Raw genomic sequence first — 23,408 nt, 5'->3', positions numbered from 1 at the left:
TCAAAAATAAATTCACAAGCAAGTACTGATATGGTAAAGACTATAAACTATCCAAAAAAAAAGGTATTTCTGCTAAGTTTGAGGGTAGCTCTTAAGCGTTGTGATGATGATGACTGTAATGACTGGATATACATTCCAGACAAAGAAGATGAACAGATGGTGATGTATAGGTTTTGTTATGAATGAATTACTGCACAATATTATCTACCAATTCCACACTTAAACTTACTAAATTCTCATTAATGGCTAGTTTTCGGTCTTTAGGGACACCACTTACTCCCTAATGCCAAACTAAACGCAGAGCCACAGAAAGTGGTGGTGGGGGGGGGGGGTGACAGAGAGCCATAGTTTCTTATTGATCAGCAATTGCATAATTCTCCAGAAAAAATAATTAACCGAAAGCATTGTCCTCAATCACCGACCTCCAGATAGTAGCGATTCTGCAACAGAGGACGAAGCGTGTGAAAATGGCTTGTCCATCGAAGATGGACATGATAAGTTAAAATCACCGAAACCTTCCTGACTTGCAAAAGACAGGCCACTGGCAGAAATCCCAAGTGAGCTTAAATCTGGCAGTGCCAAGGCGCTGTCCAAGTATAGAACAACTTGACGCATGCTTGGCCTTGCTATGGGGTCTGACTGTGAGCACAACAATCCGAGCTTCATGACCAATTCCACCTCCTCTTTCACATAATTAAGTCCCATGTTTGGATCAACTGCTTCAAGAAATTGCCCTTTGTTCCAGCAAGAAAATACCCAATCAACCAAAATGGCGTCCTCTGTTGGGGGGTGTGGTTCTATTGGTCTTCTGCCGCAAACTACCTCAAGCAAAAAGGCGCCAAAGGCATATACGTCCGTTCTGGTTGTAGCCTTGCCAGTTCTAGTATGCTCTGGCGCGAGGTATCCAAATGTTCCAACAACATGAGTTGTTTGAGGGTCTGTTCCACGATTATACAATCTGGCAAGCCCGAAATCTCCTAATCTTCCATTCAATTCACTGTCTAACAGGACGTTGCTGGCCTTTACATCTCTGTGGATCACTATTTGTTCCCATCCTTCATGTAGATAAAACAATCCAGATGCTACACCTCTTATGACTCGAAATCTTTGGCTCCAGTTCAGGGTGTTCTCATGCTGCTCATATAGAAATCTGTCCAGGCTTCCATTTGGCATGTATTCATAAACCAATAGCAGTTCATCTTTCCGCCTGCAGTAACCTAAAAGTGGAACCAAATTTCGATGGCGTAACCGGCCTATGCTGACAATTTCTGCCACAAATTGTTTCATTCCTTGCCTGGAATCATGAGATACCCTCTTGACAGCAACCTCAAGTTTGGAGCTAGGCAGGATGCCATGATATACCTTACCAAAACCCCCGCTTCCTAGTAATCCCTTGTCCCTGAACCCTTTTGTAGCGATATACAAATCTTTGTACTTGAATCTGTGAGGACCATACTCATGCTCCCAATCCTCAAGCACTTCTGCAAACTTCTTCTTAATTCTCACACGATATATTACACCAGAGATTGCAATTGACAGGGAAGCAATCAAAATTATAGGTAAACCAATTGTTAATACTTTGGACCTTTTCTTAGGTCCAACTCGCGGGAGCTTAGGAAGTTGAGAAAGATCAAGCCCTTGAGCCACACCGTTCATCTTGAAACTCCATCCCAGAAGGCAATGGGATGTCGGCACAGAACCGGTAGATGATGAAAATCCAATATACATGATTTCATTTAATACTGGTGAAAGATCATTGGGTAAAGATAAAAGAGGTTTGTTTGGTTTACCAGCATATATTGGAGCTAATGTGACACTTATATGCTTAGCTGTTCCATCGTAGTCGATCCAAACTTGCATTGCTTTACCACTAGCAAGAGTCAAGTTCTGAACAACACCGTTGCCATTGGAATAATAACCTGCAGGAGCTGCTAGTGTGGAGTTCAGCCCGTTGATGTCAATCCCAACGTGGTTATTATTGATATCATTGAACTCTTTGCTTTGGACTGTGTCGAGTTCCACTGCAAAGACATGATTGGTCGGTTTTCCATTGTTTGTTTCATTGAAGAGGCCAAGTTGGTGACTAGGAAGAGCTCCTGGAAGGCCTCTTCTTGGTGCAATCACGAAAGCAATTCCATGGCCGCTCATAGTAGGGTATTCAGACACTATAGCAAAGATGAAGGTGGTGGAAAAGGTGAACGCAGAGGAATTGGCTGAATTCTTGAAGCTGACAGGATTAGGAAAGAAGGCATGACCTTGCTGCTCCTTGGTGTCATCAGTTAGCTTCAAGACGCCATTTGGTGTGAGCTGAGCTAAGCCGTCCAGGCTCAAGTTCGTGGATCGGAATCCATTGTAGGTGATACTAAGGTCCTGGGAAGATGCAAAGCCAGCTAGAGCAGAAACCACAAGTGGTATAAGCTTGATTAGAACCAACATGGCTAGCTGATGGCTGAATGCTCATACTAGCTTGAAAATCCCTCCAAAATTCGATGATGGTTTAAGTAATTTCGTTGCTTGTCATTTGTCAATATGGAATCCGCGGTATTGATGGACTCTAACAAGAGACCTGGACAAGGGATTCTGATTTCCAGGCCTATTGGCCCTTGGAAATATTGGATGGTTACGCTAATGACGAAGCTTGTTTTAATTCTTCCAATCACCATCATGAGTCCATCAGAAAACCATCACTGTCATGTACATCGTAATGTGACTGCATTATCTGCACAAAAGAATTACTCCCCTATGGTGACAAATCTATACAATCTTGAGATCACATTCTGAGAAGCTTTTAGTATCACTTAAATAGTTAAAAGTCAGATTTTTTCATCTAGAACATTAGAAATTTCCAGTGATTCCTGTGTACCTTGATAATACTACCACATGAATGTCCCCAAAATGATGGTTGCCAATGCAGGAGGAACAACCCGTTTGTGGGTACGCGCCTAGATACAATAGGCTTTAAATAGTCAATCAACTCCAGGGGTCCTTCGTCCCCATCTCTGCTGTAGTGAAACTAAACTGTACCATGAAGGGGGGGGGGGGGGAGATTCTGTACATAAGATTCCACGACTCTTAAAATCTTTTCGGACCAGATTCCACGACTCCAGTCCAGAGTTAACATGGTGGAAGATTAAAAGAACGGTATTGGCTTTGTACCCTGAACTTGCTTGTGATTCTCACATCGCATGCTAAATTTTAAGTTTAAACACTCTGCACTCTAATATCTCAGACTTATTCCACCTAATTCCAATCGATAACACTGTTAGAGTGGTAAATACACTATGACTCAGTAGAGTGGTTGAGGTATATGTTGTGCATACAATCCTCAATGGATTGAATATGAGAAGTTAAAGCGTAAAGTATCTAAAATTAAAATTTAATGTATAAAATGAGGATAGGGTACAAGTTCGAAGGTCCAAAATGAAATTAGTCCTTATTCATAACCAAAATAATTAACCTCTGTAACTTTGAAAATTACACACAAATATAACACTCCCTCCAAATTTATATCGTTTGAGATTTTAAATAATCGGAAAATTATCTAGCAATAAAATATCTAAAAGAAAGGGATAAAAATATAGAATAATGATACACGTAAAAGAAAAGTCAATGATTGAGAGTGGTTTACAATTCTCACAATCGCAGCTATTGTCATCTTCATAAATTCCTAACCAAAATTTGACTAAATTAATGAATTATAATTAATGTCATTCGAGAATCTTTGAATTCTCTTGAATTATATATAACTTAGCATTCCATGGAAACAGCTGTAACTTGAACTTAGCATTCCAAAGTTTAAATGATTTTCTGTCTGTGCTCTACTTGGAAGAAAGGAAAAGAAAATTCAAAACTGATCAGCGTAACTCCGACTCACTGTATTCTACGTGGAAGAAGGGAAAAGAAAATTCAGAGCTGTTCCTTTCTTTCTAATTTAGCTGTCTGGATTCTGGTTTGTTAGTCTTGAAAGTCTCGTGGTTGAATGGATAAGTTTCTCAGGGAAAAAAAAAACTGCAAAAACTTTTAGGTATTTAACAACTAAAGATTTTGGTATTTATTGTCATGACGTTGAAAAGTCTGTCATTAATATGAGAGCGCGACATGTCCCAATGACCCTCAAATTATTATAGAATTCAATTCTTGATGCTTTAACGATTAAGAGCTTATCATTGCAGCTCTACTTCTTCTTCAGGAACTCGCCGAAAACCATCGCCTATAACCTTGCCGGAGTTGCCTCTCTCTCTCTCTCTCACACACACACCAAGATACAATTCATACACTAAAATTGTTACAAAATTACTGCAAAATAACAGGAAAGAAAAAAAAAGACAAAATAAAAATTACCTCCCAAAATTTTTACTAAAATTTTCTTTTTGGTCATTTCTTCAAACAATTTGAGAGCATAAAAAAGATTAGCAGGTCCAAGTTCAATTTGAGTCATGGTTGACCCAAAATTTTCAAAAGATAAAACAAAATGATAAAAGGAAATAAGCATGCTAATCAAGAGCAACGAGAAGCAATTGGCATGTGATTCATATAAACATTTGAAATTATTAAAAGAAAATTTGGGATAGAAGGCAGAAAGACCTTTATAGGGCTATTCTGATAATGGTTCGGCAGATAGTGGTGGATTCCAACGACGACCAGCGGCAACTCTTGCACTTCAGCTCTTCCTTTTCCTCTTGTCCCTTTTTTTTTTTTTTTTTATTTTGGCCTTTTTTTCTATTTTTTCCTTTCTTGATTTTTCCTTTTTTGAATTTGAATGGAATATAAGAGTTTAAAGCTAAGATTGGAGGACTTCTGGAGGTTGGATTAGATAAAGATTGAAAAGATGAAAATGGTCCATAGATTTTTGTGGCTGAAGTTTAAGGGAAGGTGCAAAATGGAAGCTGAGGTCTCTGGTTTAGGTGATTAAGGCTGTTGATAATGAAGTCATATGACGATGATTCTTAATGATAAGGGCTATAAGCATACGTTTTAATTCGTTTGCAAATAGTTGAAAGGTCAAAAGTTCAACTTCATAATAGTTTTAGAACCACTGGAGCATTTTTGCCCTTAACATGATAATATCTACGCAAATTGATCTTGAGTTGTAGGTTCAACTCCACAAAAGGCAGCTAACAATATATGATCATATTTCAACGAACTTTGTGATATATATTTCATGTTCTAGGCATCACAATCAAATATTCATTAGAGACTGAATGGTGTATCTATATAGTTAGTCAACGCTCAGCATTTTGTTGAAGGCCAAAGTCATATCTTTTGCGAAGAATAAAAAGATGCCAAAGTTTGATAAGTTCAATTACTTCGTAAAACTATTCCAGAAAATTTGGAATGCTTCTCCGAGTTTGCTATTTTTGATAGGAGAGTGGGAAGGTGTCTTAGTAGGTGTAATAGGGATGATATTCGTGCTCCAAATGTTTATCCGATTAAGAAGTTGTTCAAGTGAAATTGGCCCTTTTCAATAATGTTGGTTGCAATAAATGGGATAATGAGACCCGATCATCATTGAAGGCTTTAATTGGTTTAATGACTTGTCAATTGAACAATTGGGTAAGCGATTAAGATGCCATGTATGTGGTTTTATTCTTCCCATTTCTTCATTTGTTGTGAAAACAATAACTTTAATTATACTTGTGTTAAACCAAATCAAGTTGAATTATTAAAAAATTAAAATGTAAATAATAACATAACACTTGACGTAATATTATAGGTGACATTGAATTGATATAAAAAACATGTTACCGAGTATCCCAAATGATAATTTGCAGCTGATTCATATACACCTTAATAACACTGCCAAATGAACGTCCCCACAATGGTGGCTGCCAGTGCTGGAGGAACAACCCGTTTGCGTGCAGCACGTGTCTACAGTAGTCTTCGGATGATCAATCTCGCGTCTTTGACCCCAATTCCTGTGGTCCTTCGTCTCCATTTCTGCTGTCATAAAACTGACCTGTACTATGAAGGGAGGAATTTCTCTACATAGGATTCCACGATTCTTAAATTCCTTCTGTACAATTATCAGGCTCGGAAAGCCACAAGACTCCAGAGTTCACTTGGTGAAATATTAAAAGAACAGCATTATTAATAAGGTAAATTACTTTTTATCCTCGTGTGATTTGAAACTTTATCACATAGTCCCTTTGTAGTTTGAATTAAAGTATGTCAACTAGTTTTTCTATTAAAACTAATGATATATATTAAAAAGTTAAAATCAAACTAATAAATTGTTAGATACAAAACAAAAAAACACTGTTAAAGATTTGGTTCAGAAACCTATAATGATATTTGCAAATGATTAAAGATTTGGTATTTTCTATTTATTATTTATTTATTTTTATTTTCCTTTCTTCTATTTTGTATTTGAAAAAAAAAGCAGCACTTCCACTAATGAAGATGGAGATGAAAATTAAATTAAAGTTCCATGTGAGTTATGCTACTATAGAGATTGCAATGACAATTGAAACTCATGATGGCATTAGAAATTACTACAATTGAAAACTTGGTTTAAGAGAGATAATGTTGACAAAAAAAAATTTAACCAAGTCAATTTTAGTTGTTTTAGAATTAGATTTAATATTTGGTAACTATTTTAGAGTTGGTATCAAAATTAGTTTAGGAAATAGAGTTGAATTGTGTTTAATTATTAGTATTGAAATAGGTTTTATAGTTTTTATGTGTTTATTTAAGGACTTCAAGTCTGACTATTTCTTGTTAAGAAAAATTGGTCCATCGATTAACTAATTGTTGAGCTTCTCCCATATCTTTCTTGCTCCTTCCCCGCGTTCCCATTTCTATTTGACTTATATTCAATTTGTCAAATAGTTTGTTGTGATTATTCAAAGGCTTCGGTTGAATCTTTTGTGATTGATCAATTTGTGTTTTATTCTTATACTTTTCCTTCATTGAGCTATACTAATCAAAGTTCTAGGCTTCACGAGGAAAGACAAACCACGAGATCCATTATCTATATAGTTAGTCAACACTCAACATTTTGTTGAAGGCGAAAGTTATATCTTTTGCGTAAAATAAAAAGATACCATAGCTTAATAAGTTCAATTATTTCGTTTTACACTAAGGATCATAAAACTACAGCCTACTTAAGTCTGTTCAAAGAAAACTCTTATTTTGTAATTCGATAAAATTTGGACCTGTTAACACAAAAAAATTAACCCTGACAATTTTTTGAATTACATGGAATTAAGGTAATACACAAGAGTGCTACCTATAAAAGGACACTCTAAATCACTGACATTCCTAAACGATAGACACAAATATAAAAATTCCTAAAATTAAGGATATGAGTTATCCATTAATTTGTTCTGTCATTTAATCATATGTCCCTTAGTATGGTATTTTCCAATCCACAAGCCACATCGCAAAACCAAAAATGCATGAATTTAGTGTGACAATGCTTCACAAGTTTGCTGTTTTTGACAGGAGGGTGGGAACGGGTCTTAGGAACGTACAATAACTTTTATTGTTCCAATGGCTTGTCAATGGAAAACTTAGAAAAGCGATGAAGATGCCATGCATGTGGTTACTCTGCTTGTTTTTCTATTTGTTGTAGAATTTTCATTATATTCCAGTAAGCAAAGTCTGCCTCGGTCCAAAGACTTTCAGAAACGGTCCAAACTCCTAAGCATAGTTTAGCGATATTTTGAAACTCGAATCATTAATTGAACTGATGAAATGACCGGATTGAAGTTCAACCGATCAAATTGGTTCAATTCCTGTTCGATGATATACACACACATACATGCACATACATACACACACACTTGTACATAGAATAAGATTATCCCATATATCAATTTAAGACATTACTTGGTAAAAAGTTAAATAGTTTTAAATACAAATTTTAAAATTGTAAATTCAAACAAATAAATTCATCTCGATTGTACCTACTAGGAAAAAATCTTAAATCCTACACAAACCACAATCATATTCTGAAATTAAACAAAATGTATTGGAACTTCTGAAATTAACAAAATCTAATAGAACTACAAAAGAAAACAGCAATCATTGAGTTTGAGGGTGAGAAATAGAGAGAATTTGGTTACTTTTTTAGAAATCAGGGTTACGAACAAAAGATTCAACAAATAAGTTTTATATTTAAAACTTTACGTTCATTTTTTAAAAAAAAAAGGAAAAAATGAAAAAATCGTGGTTTATGGGTCAATCCGGGTTGAACGGCGCGACCGATATTTTTTTTGCGATTTTAATTGATTTTTATATAAATCAACACTAGTAGTAAAAAGGGGTAGAGACTTGACCGATTTGCAGTCCGACCTATTGAATCGGCCAGTCTAATCCGATTTTTAAAATATTGGAAAATTTTTGGAGGAACTAAAGATGTCGTCATGTGAACGTACGCCCATTTGGTTTGGCGGAAATCATTAAAAGAAATTTGCAGTAAATTTATTAGCAAGATTTAGTTCCTCGCCCACAAGACGACATTGGAATGGTATTAAACATATTTTTCGCTATCTCCAAGGAACAATAGATCTTGGTTTATTTTATTCAAATAAATTCAAACCTGAATTGGTTGGTTATGCTGATGCTGGGTATTTATCCGACCCGCATAAAACAAGGTCTCAGACTGGTTATTTATTTACATATGGAGGCACAGCCATTTCTTGGCGATCTACAAAGCAATCACTAGCCGCCACTTCATCGAATCATGCTGAAATAATAGCAATTCATGAAGCCAGTCGAGAATGTGTTTGGTTAAGATCAATGACCCACTATATCCGGAAGAATTGTGGGTTATCCTCCGGAAAAGAAAATCCTCCAACTATATTATATGAAGATAATGCAGCTTGTATAGCTCAATTGAAAGGAGGATATATTAAAGGAGATAGGACGAAACATATTTCACCAAAATTCTTTTTTACTCATGATTTGCAAAAGAATAGTGAAATTGATGTGCAACAAATCCGATCAGATAATAATCTGGCCGATTTATTTACCAAGGCATTACCAACTGTGACATTTGAGAAATTGGTGAAGAGTATTGGAATGCAACGATTAAAAGATCTCAAATGACGTTTGCATCAGGGGGAGAAATTATTACACAAGAATAGTGTACTCTTTTTCCTTCACTAGGGTTTTTGGTCCCACTGGGTTTTTCCCTAGTAAGGTTTTAACGAGGCATATTCTTTGTGTAATGGACATCCAAGGGGGAGTGTTATGAAATAACAAAAATGTGGATGTCCCTTTGTATTCCCAAGGGGATTAATTCATGATTTTATGGCTACTTATGTATAGAAGTTACAATTCATAAATCCATTCATGTAGTGGAGAAACCGTTTCATAGGTTTCTTCATATTATTGTAGTAATGGATGTTTAACAAGATTTATGTACCTTTAATCTTGTAGTGCCTATATATAGAGGTACATTGAGACCCTTTGGGAGGATTTTTGTATCTTGTTAAAATATAAGGATATCATTATCCCTTTCTCTACTCCTTTCTCTAATACTTCTTTAATTTCTATTGTAGTATTTCATTTTATTAATTTTATAACACTATTGCGTTTAATTGGCTTGCACCTAGTACACATACCTTGGAAGAAAGGGCAGGAAATGAAAGCAATTCTCCAGTCTCGACTGCTATGTAGTGCGAGTTCGGGGCTTCAACCTAGTCTTGCTTCTAAACACGTTTACCCCAACACCAAGCCAATTTATACGCCCAACCACGTGTTAAAGATGAACTAAGTTTTTTGATACTTGAATTGCGTTTGGTTGTGTGAGAACTCATTTTGATTTTGGTTTGGCAATTAACCAAATCAGACATGAATAATATTTTTTATTGGGTAAAATTTCAAATTCAGTTTGAATTTGGCTCAATTAGCACATGATTTGAAACTTATATCTAAGAAATTCAAATTACATGAATTTGATTCGAGTTTAACTTGATAAAAACTCTTCTAAATTTAGTTTATCAAATAAACAAACCAAAATTAAATAATATTTCAAATTCATTAACATAAACAAACAGGCATTTGAGGGTCCAACCCAAAATACATTCACCTTTTTTATAAGTTTTATACACACACACACACACACAATTAAAAAGGTGTAATGGGTGATTTGTTTTGGTTGGGTTTTTTAAATTTATTTTGAATTTGCCTATTTTTGCCCATAAAACCGAAAAAGTATGAACTCAAGATAATCCATAAAAATGTCATACTGAATGTAGTCTAATAGATAGACATAGGACTTAGCTAATTGGACTGATGCATGCTCATACGAAAAGTACAATTCAGACATTAATTCATTAATTCAATCGATACTTTAAAACAATCCTAATTTTGCAAATGAAGTTAGATATGGAATCTATCAGAGTTGAAAGGGTTAAATCCAACTTTCGAAAGATAGATCGATGAGGTGAAAATTAGTAAAATACGTACTAAATCTTATTTAAATGATAGATCGATCAGTAGAACATGAAGCTGAAGTCCTGATTCTTTTCCACCGACAAAGACCTCAAAACCACAATCATGGCAAAGGGCATACTTATACTTTCTTCGATGCAGTTCATTGAACATCATCATATGGAATGACTTCCTTGCAGTTAATTACTATTTTGTCCTCCTCAATTTTCTTAGGACAGATTTTTTTTTTTTTTTTTTTATAAACAAGGGGTACTTAAATTTATTAATGGAATTGCTGAAAATTATCAAACACGATTTACTTTACAAAATCAGGAGGGAAATTCCAAAGAGATTCGTTAAGGTTGACAATTCTAACACAGTGAACTAAGTTATGCACAATCTTAATTGATATCAATACAGTGTTGACCTAATAAAGCAAGACAGATATTCTCAAGTATTGCATCTCTTATGATAGAGTTAATAGTAGGTTACTATAGGTGACTGACTAAACTATTTTTTTATGCCAAATAGCACACTGAACTCATAATAGAATTTTATCTTGATCATTCTGCCAACTTCCGCTATTCAAATAGATGAAAGTTAACCCTCGTGAGAGTCACGGCCATTCTCAATGAACAATTTAGATGTTTGGCATAAAACCCACTAGTTTTGTAACTGCATTTTAGGGAGTACAATACTTCTTGAGACCGGACCCAGTGAAATCATGATTGCTGCTCAATCAATTTATGTTTTCCTTTAATGTCATTGACTAGATAGCAAATATGAAAGTTTACATATTGGAAGTTGACCAGTAAAAAAAATTTTAAAATTGGAAACTCTAAAGTTCAGTATTTTACATCAGGTGATGTTTAGGAACACTATTGGTTACTGAAGCCTTTTTTAATCAAATTATGGAATTGAAGCATAAGAATTATTATAGAGTCGACTATACTGCTGGGCAATGAAGGCTACAATAAGGAACCAGTGCATTTGCATGGCAAAGCAACAAGAAGTTAATTTTTTTTTTTTTTGGTTTAATATTCATTCTGTAACACGACGGAAAGTAGCATAAGTAGTGTATAGACTAGCAATTGGATGGATTAGGAGATTTTTTGGACAAGTTAGTGATGCTGGAGGTCAGGGGTTCAACCCCTGCCTCCCACAAAAACTTGTCACTTTACGTGGCTGGTCTTCTGCCCCTACGGGATAGCTCGAACGGTCCGCTCCTCCTCCTTAGGGTATGGCGATTTTCCTGACTTGTCCAGGGTTCGAGTCCCATTGTTAACGTACTCGGAGTAGAGTGGGACCTCCTCTACCGGGCCGCAGGGGATTAGTCGAGCCCGTAAAAATTGATCCGGACACCCCTGTGTTGACAAAAAAAAAAAAGGTATTGAATTTATATTTAAATAGGTTGTGTCCAACCCACCCAACTATAGATTGGGTTGGGTCATATTGGATCAATCAAACTTATGATCCAGATATGATTCAACATATTATTTTATATATTTTGATATATAATACTCTTTCACACGTATTTGCACATATAAAATAATTTTTTCACATATATAAACAAATTTTCGCACACTAGAAGACTTTCACCCATACTAACACACAATCAATTTTTCAATTTCTTTGATGGAAATACATCATTTTCATACACAGACATACCAAAACATATACTAACATACTTTCACATATACAAACTTACACATACCAACTTTTTAAATTGCTTTGATGGATAAAATAAGGGCAGAAATTCTTTTTGTAAAAGCAAATCAAATCATGTAGAAATGCAATCAAAGGAAACACCAAATTGAACTGAAGAATTATAGAATTCAAGCAAATGGAGTTATCTAAACAATTTTTTTTCCTCTTTTCTTTGAACAACATCTAAATTGATGTTAGGCATAAAGACATTTTCGTCTAATTGATAAAATAGAGGTTATTACACATGCTTTATGGGCAAAAAAGGATAGAATTGTAAATTATAATTTATTTTTTGGCAAGTTATGGCATTAAGAATGTTTTACACGTGTACTATTTTTTAAACAAATCTTTCAATGTATAAAGCATGAGGCGTGAATCTGGTGTTAAAATTTTTTTATCTTTTTTTAGTTTTTCAATATTATCCTTATAAAAATAAAAATCTATTAAAGATAACTACTAGTTCAGTAACTTTCAATAACTTCCACTATTTTTACTTCCAAATTCCAATAACTTTTTTCTGTTCGCTAAAAAAATTCATAATATCTTTTTCTATTGTTTGCAAAATAAATGAATTAAACTTTTAATAACTTCCATTGGCTTTAATAAGACAACTTGACCTTTTCCTTTAATTTGCACACTCAAACAACTTGATTTAACAAAGTTAGCACACTCGAAGAAAGTAGAGAAAACCAAACTATAACTTTGAGAATTAATTTATAGGTGATATCTAAACAAACGCCTGTGAAATTCCTGACAGTGATAGTATGGCTAGTCCAAGAATCAGGTGTGAGATTCAGTTCAGTAAGTGGAAGTGGTGGCTTGGCTTTAAAACTTTGTGAGATGGAGTCTCGTCAAGTCTCGTCAAGATGGAGTCTCGCCAAATACTAAAGACAGCATTTTTTTTTTTTTGTATAAATCAAAGTTTGGGTGGATTCGGTTCCGATTATCACAATGGGTCAAGATATGCTTCTAAGACCATAGATGACTTATAAAGATTCTTATAGATTATCCACTAATACCACCCTCACATCGATAGTGAAATTCGGACACATAATCTTTTGTAAAAAAGTAAACCGAATACTAAAAACAGATAGCTTTCTCTTATTTGTTTGAATTTAAATATTATTAAAAAATAACAGGTTGGATAATGGATACCAAGGAGAGTAACCCGACCCACCCAATAAAACTTGTGGGGCTTGCTTGACCCAACCTACTAAAACTAATCATTCAGTTGACCCAAGTCAACCTTTGAAATGAGTTGAGCTGATTATTGGGTTTCGCATGTAATCACCAGCCCTAGTAGTGTAGTTGAGAATCTCTACAGTGAGATGTTAATCAAGAGAAGAACTATTGAACAAGCTGTTCACGTTCTTTTCATGCCAAACGGTTTATAAATGTAAATGAGTTTAAAATGAAAAAAAAAAGTAAAAATTTTGACGGCCATTAAACTATTCCTTGCATCTACTTTTAACCATCAAATTATTTTTCATCTCAATTTAGCCACTCAACTAACTAATCAGTATACTCATGATCATTTCGTCAGATTTTGCATTAATCTACAAAATAAACCAAACACATGCAATTCACGTGTCAAAATCTAAGGGTAAATATATTTACTGAACTTCTTAATTCGAATCTAAAAATTTCAGCGTGCACTAAACTATCCTACTTGTACACTTTTCACCACTCAAATATTTTTTATTTCAATATAGTCATTGAACTCTTAAATAGGAATATTCGTGGTCATTCCATCAAATATTTCTAGTACTGCTAATGGAGTGAGCTCCATTTTTATTTTGTGCACCAAAAAATTAGGACAATTTTGTAAGGAGTGAGCTCCATTTTTCATTTTGTGTACCAAAAAATAAGGACAATTTTTTGTTTACCAAAAAAATAGGAATATTCGTGGTCATTCCATCAAATATTTCTAGCAATGCTAATGGAGTGAGCTCCATTTTCATTTTTTGTACCAAAAAATAAGGACAATTTTTTAGATTTTTTTCCTCTAGAGCTTTATATTTTTTAAATTAAAGATCTATAATAGTTTCTTTAATATATTCTAATTTATAAATTTTTACAAAAATACTAAATTATATGCTCAAGTTCTTGTGAATTATTTCCAAGAATTCTAAAATTAAAATGAAAATGAAAATAATCGATATAATGAAAAAATTTAAATGAAAGCTTGCTAATATACTATTTTTTTTCTGAGTTGAGTGGACATTTTGAATGAAAGATCACTTAAAATATATTGTTTGTATAGTTAAATGGCTATTTAAGATTTTTGTCTCATCTATTTGGACGAATTTACCCATGGTCTTTGGTGTGTGTGCACATGCAATTCATTCTGTTAGGGATAACATCAAATTTGGACAAAATGGCCATTAATATACATATTTGTAAGTTGAGTGGCCATTTTGAATAAAAAATTAATTGAGTGATTAAAATTGTACGACCAGAACAATTTTGTTGCCACTGAGATCTTTTGTCTATAAGTCAAGAAAATCAATGGACATATTTACTCTTAGGTTTTGGCATATGATTTGCATGTGTTCAATTTAATTTCTAAATTAAGAGCAAAATCTGAAAAAATGGTCATAGGCATACTGATTCTGACTTAAGACGAAAAATAGTTTGATGATCAAAAGTAGACGAAAGAAATAGTTTAGTGGTCATTGAGACTCTTTGCTCTTAAAAAAAATGTCATACACTGGTGTCCAATGGCTTAATTAAAAGGCATTAAATTGCTTTAAGATCAATTACACTTATGACTCACAACAGCAAGCGAGATATTTCAAGGAAGAATCACATACTAAATTCTTTCCTAATTTCTCTTTACTTTTCTGTTCCCCAAGTTCTCTCTACTTATTCTTCTCTTCACGAAAAGACCTTCCTCTTCTGGAGGATCCCTCCCATGTTGTCAGAAAGTCTCTTCTAAAATTTCTTAGTGAGAGTTCTTTGGTTTTCTTAAGAATATCTAGTGAGAATTTTCTATTTTTCTAGGAGTTTCTAGTGAGATTTTTGTATAGTTTTTTCTTTGTATTAGATCTAAATTTATTCCTATCTAGTTATTAGATTTGAAAAAATTTTGAACCTTGCATCTATCCTGACAAATCTCATCATTTTTCAGTTTATTCATAATTAAATTGTGGATCTACTATTTCGAGTGCATATATATCCTGCCATTATATATTCTATGATGTAAATCAAATTGTGCTTGATAATTTATAACAATTTCGTCGATAAAATTTGCATTTTATATGCAAAAAAGGATATTCAAAAGAAGAATCAAGCAAATAGATAAATAACATGACGAAATAATGAAAGAGGCATAAATAAAAAATTTTCTAACTTGGAATTGCATTTCCTATAGAATTAAATCTTGGGTTCCGTTTGGTCGGCGAGCTTTTTTGACATGTTTTTAATAGACTAAACAATTTTTTGTCTTAAGTAGCCTTCTAAACACCCTAAAATTTTTTAAAATACACAACCTCAAACACACAATGTTTCCTTTCTTTCCTTTCTTCTTTTTCTTCCTCCTACCCCACCTCAACCCACCACTGCAGGTCTGCATTCTACTAGTGATGGCAATGGCAGCACCTTTCTTTTTTTTTCCTGCTCCCTCTTTCCTCTTCTTCTCCTCCCTCCCTCCCTCCCAACTCCTCCTCTCCTCTCCCTCATCCCTTTCTCCCCCCATGACCAGATGATAGAAACTTTTAACACTAAACTCACATTTCATGCTTTATATATAGAAAGATTTGTTTGAAAAAATAGTACATGCATAAAACATGCATTGCTTCCTTGTACATAAATTGATTGTGTGTATCCAATGTTTTGAAAATCATATCAGACCGGTTGATTTGATTGGTTGAATTGCGAACCAGCCATGCCTTCGATCCGATTCAATGCTAAAGCCAGGATTGACAAAAAACCAATCAAAACCGATGAACCAGTAAAAATCCAATCGAACTGTGACCTGCGTTTTTTGTATCTTTCCAAAATAACCCGACTAAAGGACATAAAGTCATAGTTGTAAACCCTAAAGTTAGCTTCCTAAAGTTCAGCTGTCAGACTTCCCTCTCTCTCTCTCCTCTATTTTTCTCTCTTTTCTCTAGCTTTGCTCCAATTTCTTTTTACTATTTCAAATTTACACAATTTCCATGGCTTCTCCTTAGGACTATAACCTTTTATCTCCTTTCTCTAGTTTGCAATCTCCATGGCTCCATGGAAACCAAAGCTTTTAAATCTCCTTTTTCTTTTTTACGATTTTTATTTTTATATTTCTTGTGTGCTAATTAATTTGCTGTGATTATTGTTTTTCTTGTTTTTCGCGGTTTTGGATTGCCACATCATGACATGGTTTTTCTTAATTTTGGCCGAGGTTAATGTTTTTCCATCAACTCTCTGATTTTGCTCTTTTTTTTTTCAATTTCATTTTTTATTTATTGATTTTCCTGATTTTTGTTGGAAGGTAATAAGATTCGATATGAGGTGGACACTACTTCAGTTATTTTGTTGAAATTAGCTTTTTTTGGGCTGAAGCTATCTTTTTGTTTTTGGCTGAAATTGTCTTTGTGCACACGATGAAACAATTATAGGATTTAACTCTTCCTTGCACAGTAGCTCATCTGAAATTTTTTTTCAGCAAACGCCTCTGACATTTTTGTGGAAGTGTTAAAACATTGGACGAAAGGGTGCAAAGCAAAATAATGGGCCTTTGTTGTTTGAAGCCAGGGTGAACAAGTGGACAAATCTTATTCTTGTTTTCTGTCTTGATCCTAATACTTGGCTCTATCGGCTCATGGGTCCTGGAACGTTAAAGAAGATGCTGTGAAAGTAGGCAAGATTCATAGATTGGTAAAAAAAGGTGAGAGGGTTAGGGTAAAAAAAAGGAAGTGAAGCATGTTTCCATTTTCTACTATTATTTCTCGCAAGATATTTTTTTTTTTGGAGTTGTAATCATGTTCAAGGTTAGATCTAAATACATCATATTAGCTTTGTACTATGGATTTATCATTTATGTGCTATTTTTTTAAAATATGTTTTTTTTCTTCCATTTCTTGTCATTTATCCTTTACTTCTTCCTTGTTTAATACTCCGGCAATTGTGGGATGTATTTTCTCAAGGATATTTATGTTCTTTTAATAGAATACCATATTATTCAGATTTTTAATTTTTAAAAATTAATTTAAAAATATTGAACCAATGAACTGGCTGGTTGAACTGATTGAACTGAGAAAATTGCGAACCGAAAGCTTAGCCAGTTCACTTGGTGGTTCAAGTTTCAAAAGACTGTGTATCAGGTACTGGAAAAACAGTCAACATTTTCAATGCCATAACTTGCGGAAAATAAATTGCATTTGCAATTTTATCCTTTTCAACCCAACGCCATAACTCAAGGTCAGGGAAGGAGGGATGGTAGGGATACTGGTAGCAAGTTGCTGCTTACGTATACAGAGGCTTTCCACAAGGGGGAGGATGGGTGTTATAAGGGAGTGGGAGAGGATATTGGGGAAAAGGCTGGGGGCAGACGGGAGGAGGAGAGAGCTATAGGAATAGGGGAGCAGGTAGGGAGTATGTGGGAGCAGGGGGATGAGGGTGTGGGGAAGGAAGGGTGGGGGGACAAAACTGTCCAGGGGAATGCTTGGGGGGATGGAGGGCAAAAAGAGCTGATGGAGGGCAGGTCAGGGAAGGATGCAGTAGATGAGGTGGTGGATTTACGTGGATTGATGGTGAGAAAAGTGGAAGTAAGATAAGGAGGGAGGGTATGGGGGCTCATGGGATGATGGAAAATAACAAGAAAGTGGAGACAAAGGGGGGGAGGGGAAAAGGGAATCACAAGGTCAGTAAGAGTTGGAAGAGGTTGGTACTGGAGGTTAGCAAAAGGAAGCCACAGGTGGAGGTTAATAGGGATGAGGGTGATTCTGGCAAAGGGAAAAGGAAAGTGGAGGAGCAGGCAGGGAAGGAAAATAAGAAAAAGTGCAAAACGGGAGTAGAGTGGTGTGAGCGGATAGCTTTCCGTGAGGGGATGGAGTCCACCCTTAATGCGGCTCCACATGCTCAATGAGAGCTGTGATGTGGAACTGTCGTGGTGCAGGGAGCCCCTTGACAGTTCCCTATCTGAAGAAGTCTATAAAACTCCACTCTCCATCATTGGTATTTTTATCAGAAACAAAAAAGAAAAAGAGCTATCTGAATAATGTGAAGCAATGGATAAAATTCGATCATCTATTTGTTGTTGATCCTGTGGGTTTGGTTGGTGGCTTGGCAGTGTTCTGGAAGAAGGAATTGCAAGTTAAAAAAGTGTTGTTCTCAAGTTTTACTATAGAATTGTTAATAGAGGATAGGGAAGTAGGTGGTGAATGGTGGTGTGTCTGTGTGTATGCTAGTGCTGATGTTAGGATTAGGAAGGAACAGTGGAAGGTCATAGCTAGGAGAAGTTGTCTGTGGGGAGAAGCATGGGCTATTATGGGAGACTTGAATGATATTACATCAAATAATGAAAAGTGGGGAGGGAGGCACAGGGCTGAGGTTAGTTTCCAGGAGTTTAACTCCTTTATAAATAGCAATGAATTACAGGACATAGGTTTTGAAGGAGTTCCCTGGACTTGGTGTAATAATTGGGGTAGTGAGGGAGAGGTTAAAGAAAGGATTGATAGAGTTTTGGGTAGTCAAGGCGGGATAAAGAGGTTTGAGAAGGCAAAATGTACTCATGTTGAAACTAAGGCTTTTGATCATTGTTTATTGGTACTGGATACAAAACTAGTAGAGAGGAGGTTCACGTTTGACAGGAGATGGTTAGGACATAGGGATATAGGGGAGGTTATTGATAAGGCATGGGGAGAGCAGCAAGGGGGATCTAGGATGTTTAAGGTTCAGAGGAAAATAAAACAGGTCAGATTGAACTTATTGAGTTGGAGCAAGCAGTGTTTTTGTAATTCAAAAAAGCTGATAGAGCAAGTGAAGAAGGAGATAAAGGAAGCTAAGGAACTAAAAAGTGATGGTTATAGGATCAAGGTAGCTTGCCTGAAAAGGAAGTTGGCTGAGGCTTATAAAAAAAGAGGAGATATATTGGAGTTAGAAGGCTAGAGTGGACTGGTTGAAAGAGGGGGATAGAAATACCAAGTTTTTCCGTGCAAAGGTGTCAGGTAGGAGGAGGTGGAACAGGATTAGTATTTTGAGGAGTAGGTCTGGTGATTGGTGTAAAAATGAGAAGGAAACATGCCAAGAGATCACTGATTATTTTCAGCAGGTTTTTACTTCTCAGAATCCTGAGGGCTTTGCTGAGATACTAGAAGGTGTTCCACAGACCATCACTGAGGAGATGAATAGGGAGCTTACCAGGAATGTATCAAAGCAAGAGATCAGCAAAGCAATCTTCTCAATGCACCCACACAAGTCCCCAGGACCAGATGGTATGTCCCCAATTTTTTTCCAAAAGTTTGGCCAGTTATTAAGTCTGACATTGTCTGTGCAGTTGACAGTTTTTTTCATTCAGGTTATTTGCTCAAATCTGTTAATGAAACTTTAATCAGTTTGATTCCCAAAACTAACACTGCTAGTTCCATTTTAGATTTCAGACCTATAAGCTTGTGTAATGTCCTTTACAAAATCATTTCAAAAGTGCTCACCAATAGGTTCAAACTAGTCCTGAGTGCTTGTATTAGTCATTCCCAGTCTGCTTTTGTCCCTGGAAGGCAGATTTTGGATAATGTTTTGATAGCTCATGAATGCATTCATTTCTTAAAAAAATAAGAGGGTTGGCAGGGATGGTTTCATGGCTATTAAATTAGATATGTCAAAGACTAATGATAGAGTAGAATGGAAATTCCTGGCTAAAATGATGATGAAGATGGGATTCTGTCCAAAATGGATTCAGTGGGTGCTGGAGTGTGTATCTAGTGTTACCTACTCTATTAATTTTAATGGGGAGAAAAGGGGGTACATTAAGCCAACAAGAGGGTTGAGACAGGGAGATCCTCTATCTCCCTATTTGCTTTTGATCTGTGCTGAGGGGTTTTCCTCTTTGCTAAACCAAGCAAAGGTACATGGAAGGTTGACTGGCTTGAAGATTGCTCAGGGGGCTCCTAGTCCATCTCATTTGTTTTTTGCAAATGATTCCCTGATCTTCTGTAAAACAAATGTTGATGAAGCTAGTCAGAAAATGAGGATTCTAGAAGTGTATAAACAAGCTTCTGGTCAGTTAGTAAATGTAGAGAAATCCTCTCTGTTCTTTAGCAGGAATATAGGTAGTAGTAGACTGAAGGAGGGGGTTATGAGGAAGTTGCAGGGAATGAGACTTGCTCAGCACAGCAAATATTTGGGGTTACCTCTACCCATTGGACGATCCAAAAGGCAGGCAGTTGAATTCATCAGGAATAAAGCTATGGAGAGGCTGCATGAATGGAAAGAGCAGTTATTGAGTCAGGCAAGGAAGGAGGTTCTGCTTAAATCTGTTATAATGGCCCTGCCCACGTATATAATGTCTTGTTGTTTGTTGCCAAAGGATCTGTGTAAGAAAATTTGCTCAGAGATGGCTAAGTTTTGGTGGGGTCAAAAAGGAGATGAGCAGAAGATTCATTGGCTCAGTTGGGGAAAATTGTCTGAAGTGAAAGCTGAAAGAGGCCTTGGTTTCAGGGATCTTCATGAGTATAATCTAGCCTTGTCGGCAAAGCAACTATGGAGGATTTTAACCAGGCCAAATCTGTTAATGAGTAAGGTTATCAAAGCTAGGTACTTCAAGGGGGTCTCTCTATGGAAGATGGAAAGCAATGGTACTGACTCTTGGTGTTGGAAAAGCCTACTGAGGGCAATGGGGATTTTAGAAGCAGGGCTAAGGAAGAGGGTGGGTGATGGACAATCTATCAGCATATGGGATGATAGGTGGCTTCCGAATTCAGAAGATGGGAGAGTTAAAACTCAAAGAAGGGAGGAGGTGGGTGTTTTTAGAGTTAGTGATCTCATACAAGAGGGGAAGTGGAACAAGGAGTTGATTGTTCAGGTGTTTGAGGAGCAAGAAGGAAAGGAAATTCTGAGAATTCCTCTGAGTGTATTTGAGAGGAAGGACACTGTATACTGGAGTAAGTCTAGCACTGGGAAGTTTAGAGTAAAATTAGGCTACAAGTTAGCTAAAAGTCTTTGAGGGAAGGGGGATCATGGGAGAAGAGGAGCAGAATCAAGCTATAGAGGGAAGTGCATGCCCCAAGGCTGGAGTTTTCTTTGGGGACTGAAGGTAAAGCATAAGCTGAAGCACTTTATCTGGAAGTGCTTGCAGGGTGTGTTGCCTGTAAACGTTGCTATCAAAGAAAGATGCTCAAAAGGGGATCCTGTTTGCAAATGCTGTGGGGAGTCCCCGGAAACTATTGAACATCTGCTCTTTTTCTGTGATAATGCTAAGGCTGTCTGGAAGACAGTACCTGTAAGCTGGGAAGGGTTAGAGTGTTTTAGGAACAGTTTTGGCCATTGGTGGGAGGAGTTGAGGGATGTCAGGGCATTGGAAAGTGGTTAGGAGAGAATTGAGTTGACCATGAATGTTCTATGGTAGATATGGAAATCAAGGAATAGGAGGCAGTTTGAGGATAAAAGGATGGACCCAATGGCAGTAGTGCAGAAGGCAACTAGGGAGTGGAGAGAGTTCCAGGAGGTTCAAGATTTGGAAGGGGGGACGGGTAGCTTTAGGACTAAAGGAAAGGAGGGATTGGGGGGTTGGAAGGCACCAGAGGGAGGTTGGGTTAAGATAAACTCTGATGCAGCAGCGCAACAGAAGACAGACAGTGCTGGTTGGGGGATGATTGCTAGGGACTGTTTTGGAAATGTGTTGAGAGCCTGGCCCGTGCCAAGCTCAGGTTGCTCAAGTGCTAAACAGGAGGAAGCTTTGGCTCTAAGAACTGCTATGCTTATGGCAAAACATCAAGCTAGAGAAGGGTGGTGTTCGAATCAGATTGCAAGCAGCTTATTGATAAAATAAATAGGGCGGGTTGGGGATTTTGATATTGTAACTATCTTGTCTGATATAGTTAGGTTGAAATCCAATTTTTACGAATGTTGTTTTTCCTTCACAAGGAGGTCTAACAACTCTGTTAGTCACTTTTTGGCAAAATTAGCTTTAAGCTTGGAGGGTCCTGCTGAGTAGAAGTCTGTCTTCCCAGCCTGGCTGCTTGAATTACTTCAAGTAGATTGTAAGGGCAGTTGCTCCAACAGTATGTAGTCAGTTTTGGTATATATCAAAGTGTTGCCGTTTTGGGGAAAGAAAAACCCATATAGCATGTGTAACTTCTATTTTATCAAATAGACGAAAATGTCTTTACTGCTAACATCGATTTAGATGTTACTCAAAGAGGGAAATAAACGGGGAGAGAAGAGGAGAGGAGATGGGGGCAAGGGGAGGAGTAGGGATGACAACAGGGCGGGCTTGGAGCGAGAGACCCTCCCCTGTGCTCTCACCCCTGCCCCGCGCTCCCCCCGCCCTACCTTGTTTCTTTCGTGGGTCTAATAAAAATTTGTTATATAATTTTATTATAATCAAATTTTAATAAATAATCAAGTACTAAAATATCAATTCATCACAAAATTATTATCCATTGTAGTTTTACAATTGAAACTCATAAAAATAATTAAACAAAAGTTATTTGAATACGATCTAATATGACGAAACAAATACAACTAAAGTAGTCAAGTTTTCACTTTTGATACAAATACAATTGCTAAATCATTATTTTTTTTGAGAGAAAAATGTTATTGTGTCAAATGTAATTAGAAATTTAGTATAAATATATTAGTAAATTTATTATAACTAATTAATAATGTCTATTAGTAGACATGTATAATTATTAGTATAATTGATAATATCAATTATATTACATATACTAATATACAATATATAATACATATAACGAATAATATCATTATTATAAGTTTGTAACTAATTAAGTTAAATATTATATATATATATATATATGTATATATGTATTTATTAATTTTTTAACGGGTGGCGGGACGGTGGACCCAACCCGTTTCTATACGGGGGAAAAAAATTCCCCCTCCTGTCCCACCTCAACCCCCGCCCCGTTAGCCCCCCACGGGTACCCACTCCAATTGCCATCCCTAGAGAGAGAGAGAGAGAGAGAGAGAGAGAGAGGAGAGACTGCTAGCACCGTCACTGGTAGCCTACGGAAGTGCCAACAACAGTGGCCAGCAATAGGGAGGGAGGGAGAAGGAGAAGAAGAGGAGGGGAAAGAAAAGGAAAAAGAAAAAGAAAGAAAAAAGGAAAAAAAAAGAAAGCTTTACATAACTTTAAAAAATTTTCTAAAAATTCCACCACA

General features: G+C 36.1%; 2 protein-coding genes across 4 annotated transcripts; one reads left to right on the top strand and one right to left on the bottom strand.

Annotated features, from left to right (window-relative positions):
- Positions 1 to 211: 211 nt before the first annotated feature.
- LOC113727180 (L-type lectin-domain containing receptor kinase IV.1-like) lies at positions 212 to 5,106 on the bottom strand. Of its 3 annotated transcripts, none has more exons than XM_027251199.2 (3): positions 4,585 to 5,106; positions 2,864 to 3,018; positions 212 to 2,719 (listed from the first exon to the last, which is right to left on the bottom strand). In XM_027251199.2, the coding sequence occupies exon 3, from the start codon at positions 2,434 to 2,436 to the stop codon at positions 415 to 417; it is 2,022 nt and encodes a 673-aa protein (XP_027107000.1). In that variant the 5' UTR covers positions 2,437 to 2,719; positions 2,864 to 3,018; positions 4,585 to 5,106; the 3' UTR covers positions 212 to 414. The 3 variants fall into 3 exon arrangements, with proteins under 3 accessions (XP_027107000.1, XP_071931792.1, XP_027106999.1); XM_072075691.1 differs by having other exon boundaries at positions 2,864 to 2,942; XM_027251198.2 differs by lacking the exon at positions 2,864 to 3,018.
- Positions 5,107 to 18,150: 13,044 nt separating this feature from the next.
- Positions 18,151 to 22,054, top strand: LOC113724255 (uncharacterized). The gene is made up of 6 exons (XM_027247176.1): positions 18,151 to 19,104; positions 19,355 to 19,502; positions 19,586 to 19,784; positions 19,855 to 21,193; positions 21,362 to 21,505; positions 21,632 to 22,054. Exons 1-6 carry the CDS (start codon positions 18,151 to 18,153, stop codon positions 22,052 to 22,054), a joined length of 3,207 nt encoding a protein of 1,068 aa, XP_027102977.1.
- Positions 22,055 to 23,408: the final 1,354 nt, after the last annotated feature.

The sequence above is a fragment of the Coffea arabica genome, chromosome 2c (genome assembly GCF_036785885.1).
Source record: "Coffea arabica cultivar ET-39 chromosome 2c, Coffea Arabica ET-39 HiFi, whole genome shotgun sequence".
NCBI classification, from domain to species: domain Eukaryota; kingdom Viridiplantae; phylum Streptophyta; class Magnoliopsida; order Gentianales; family Rubiaceae; genus Coffea; species Coffea arabica.
Note: the sequence above shows the minus strand (reverse complement) of the source record. Positions and strands in the feature narration are given on the sequence as shown.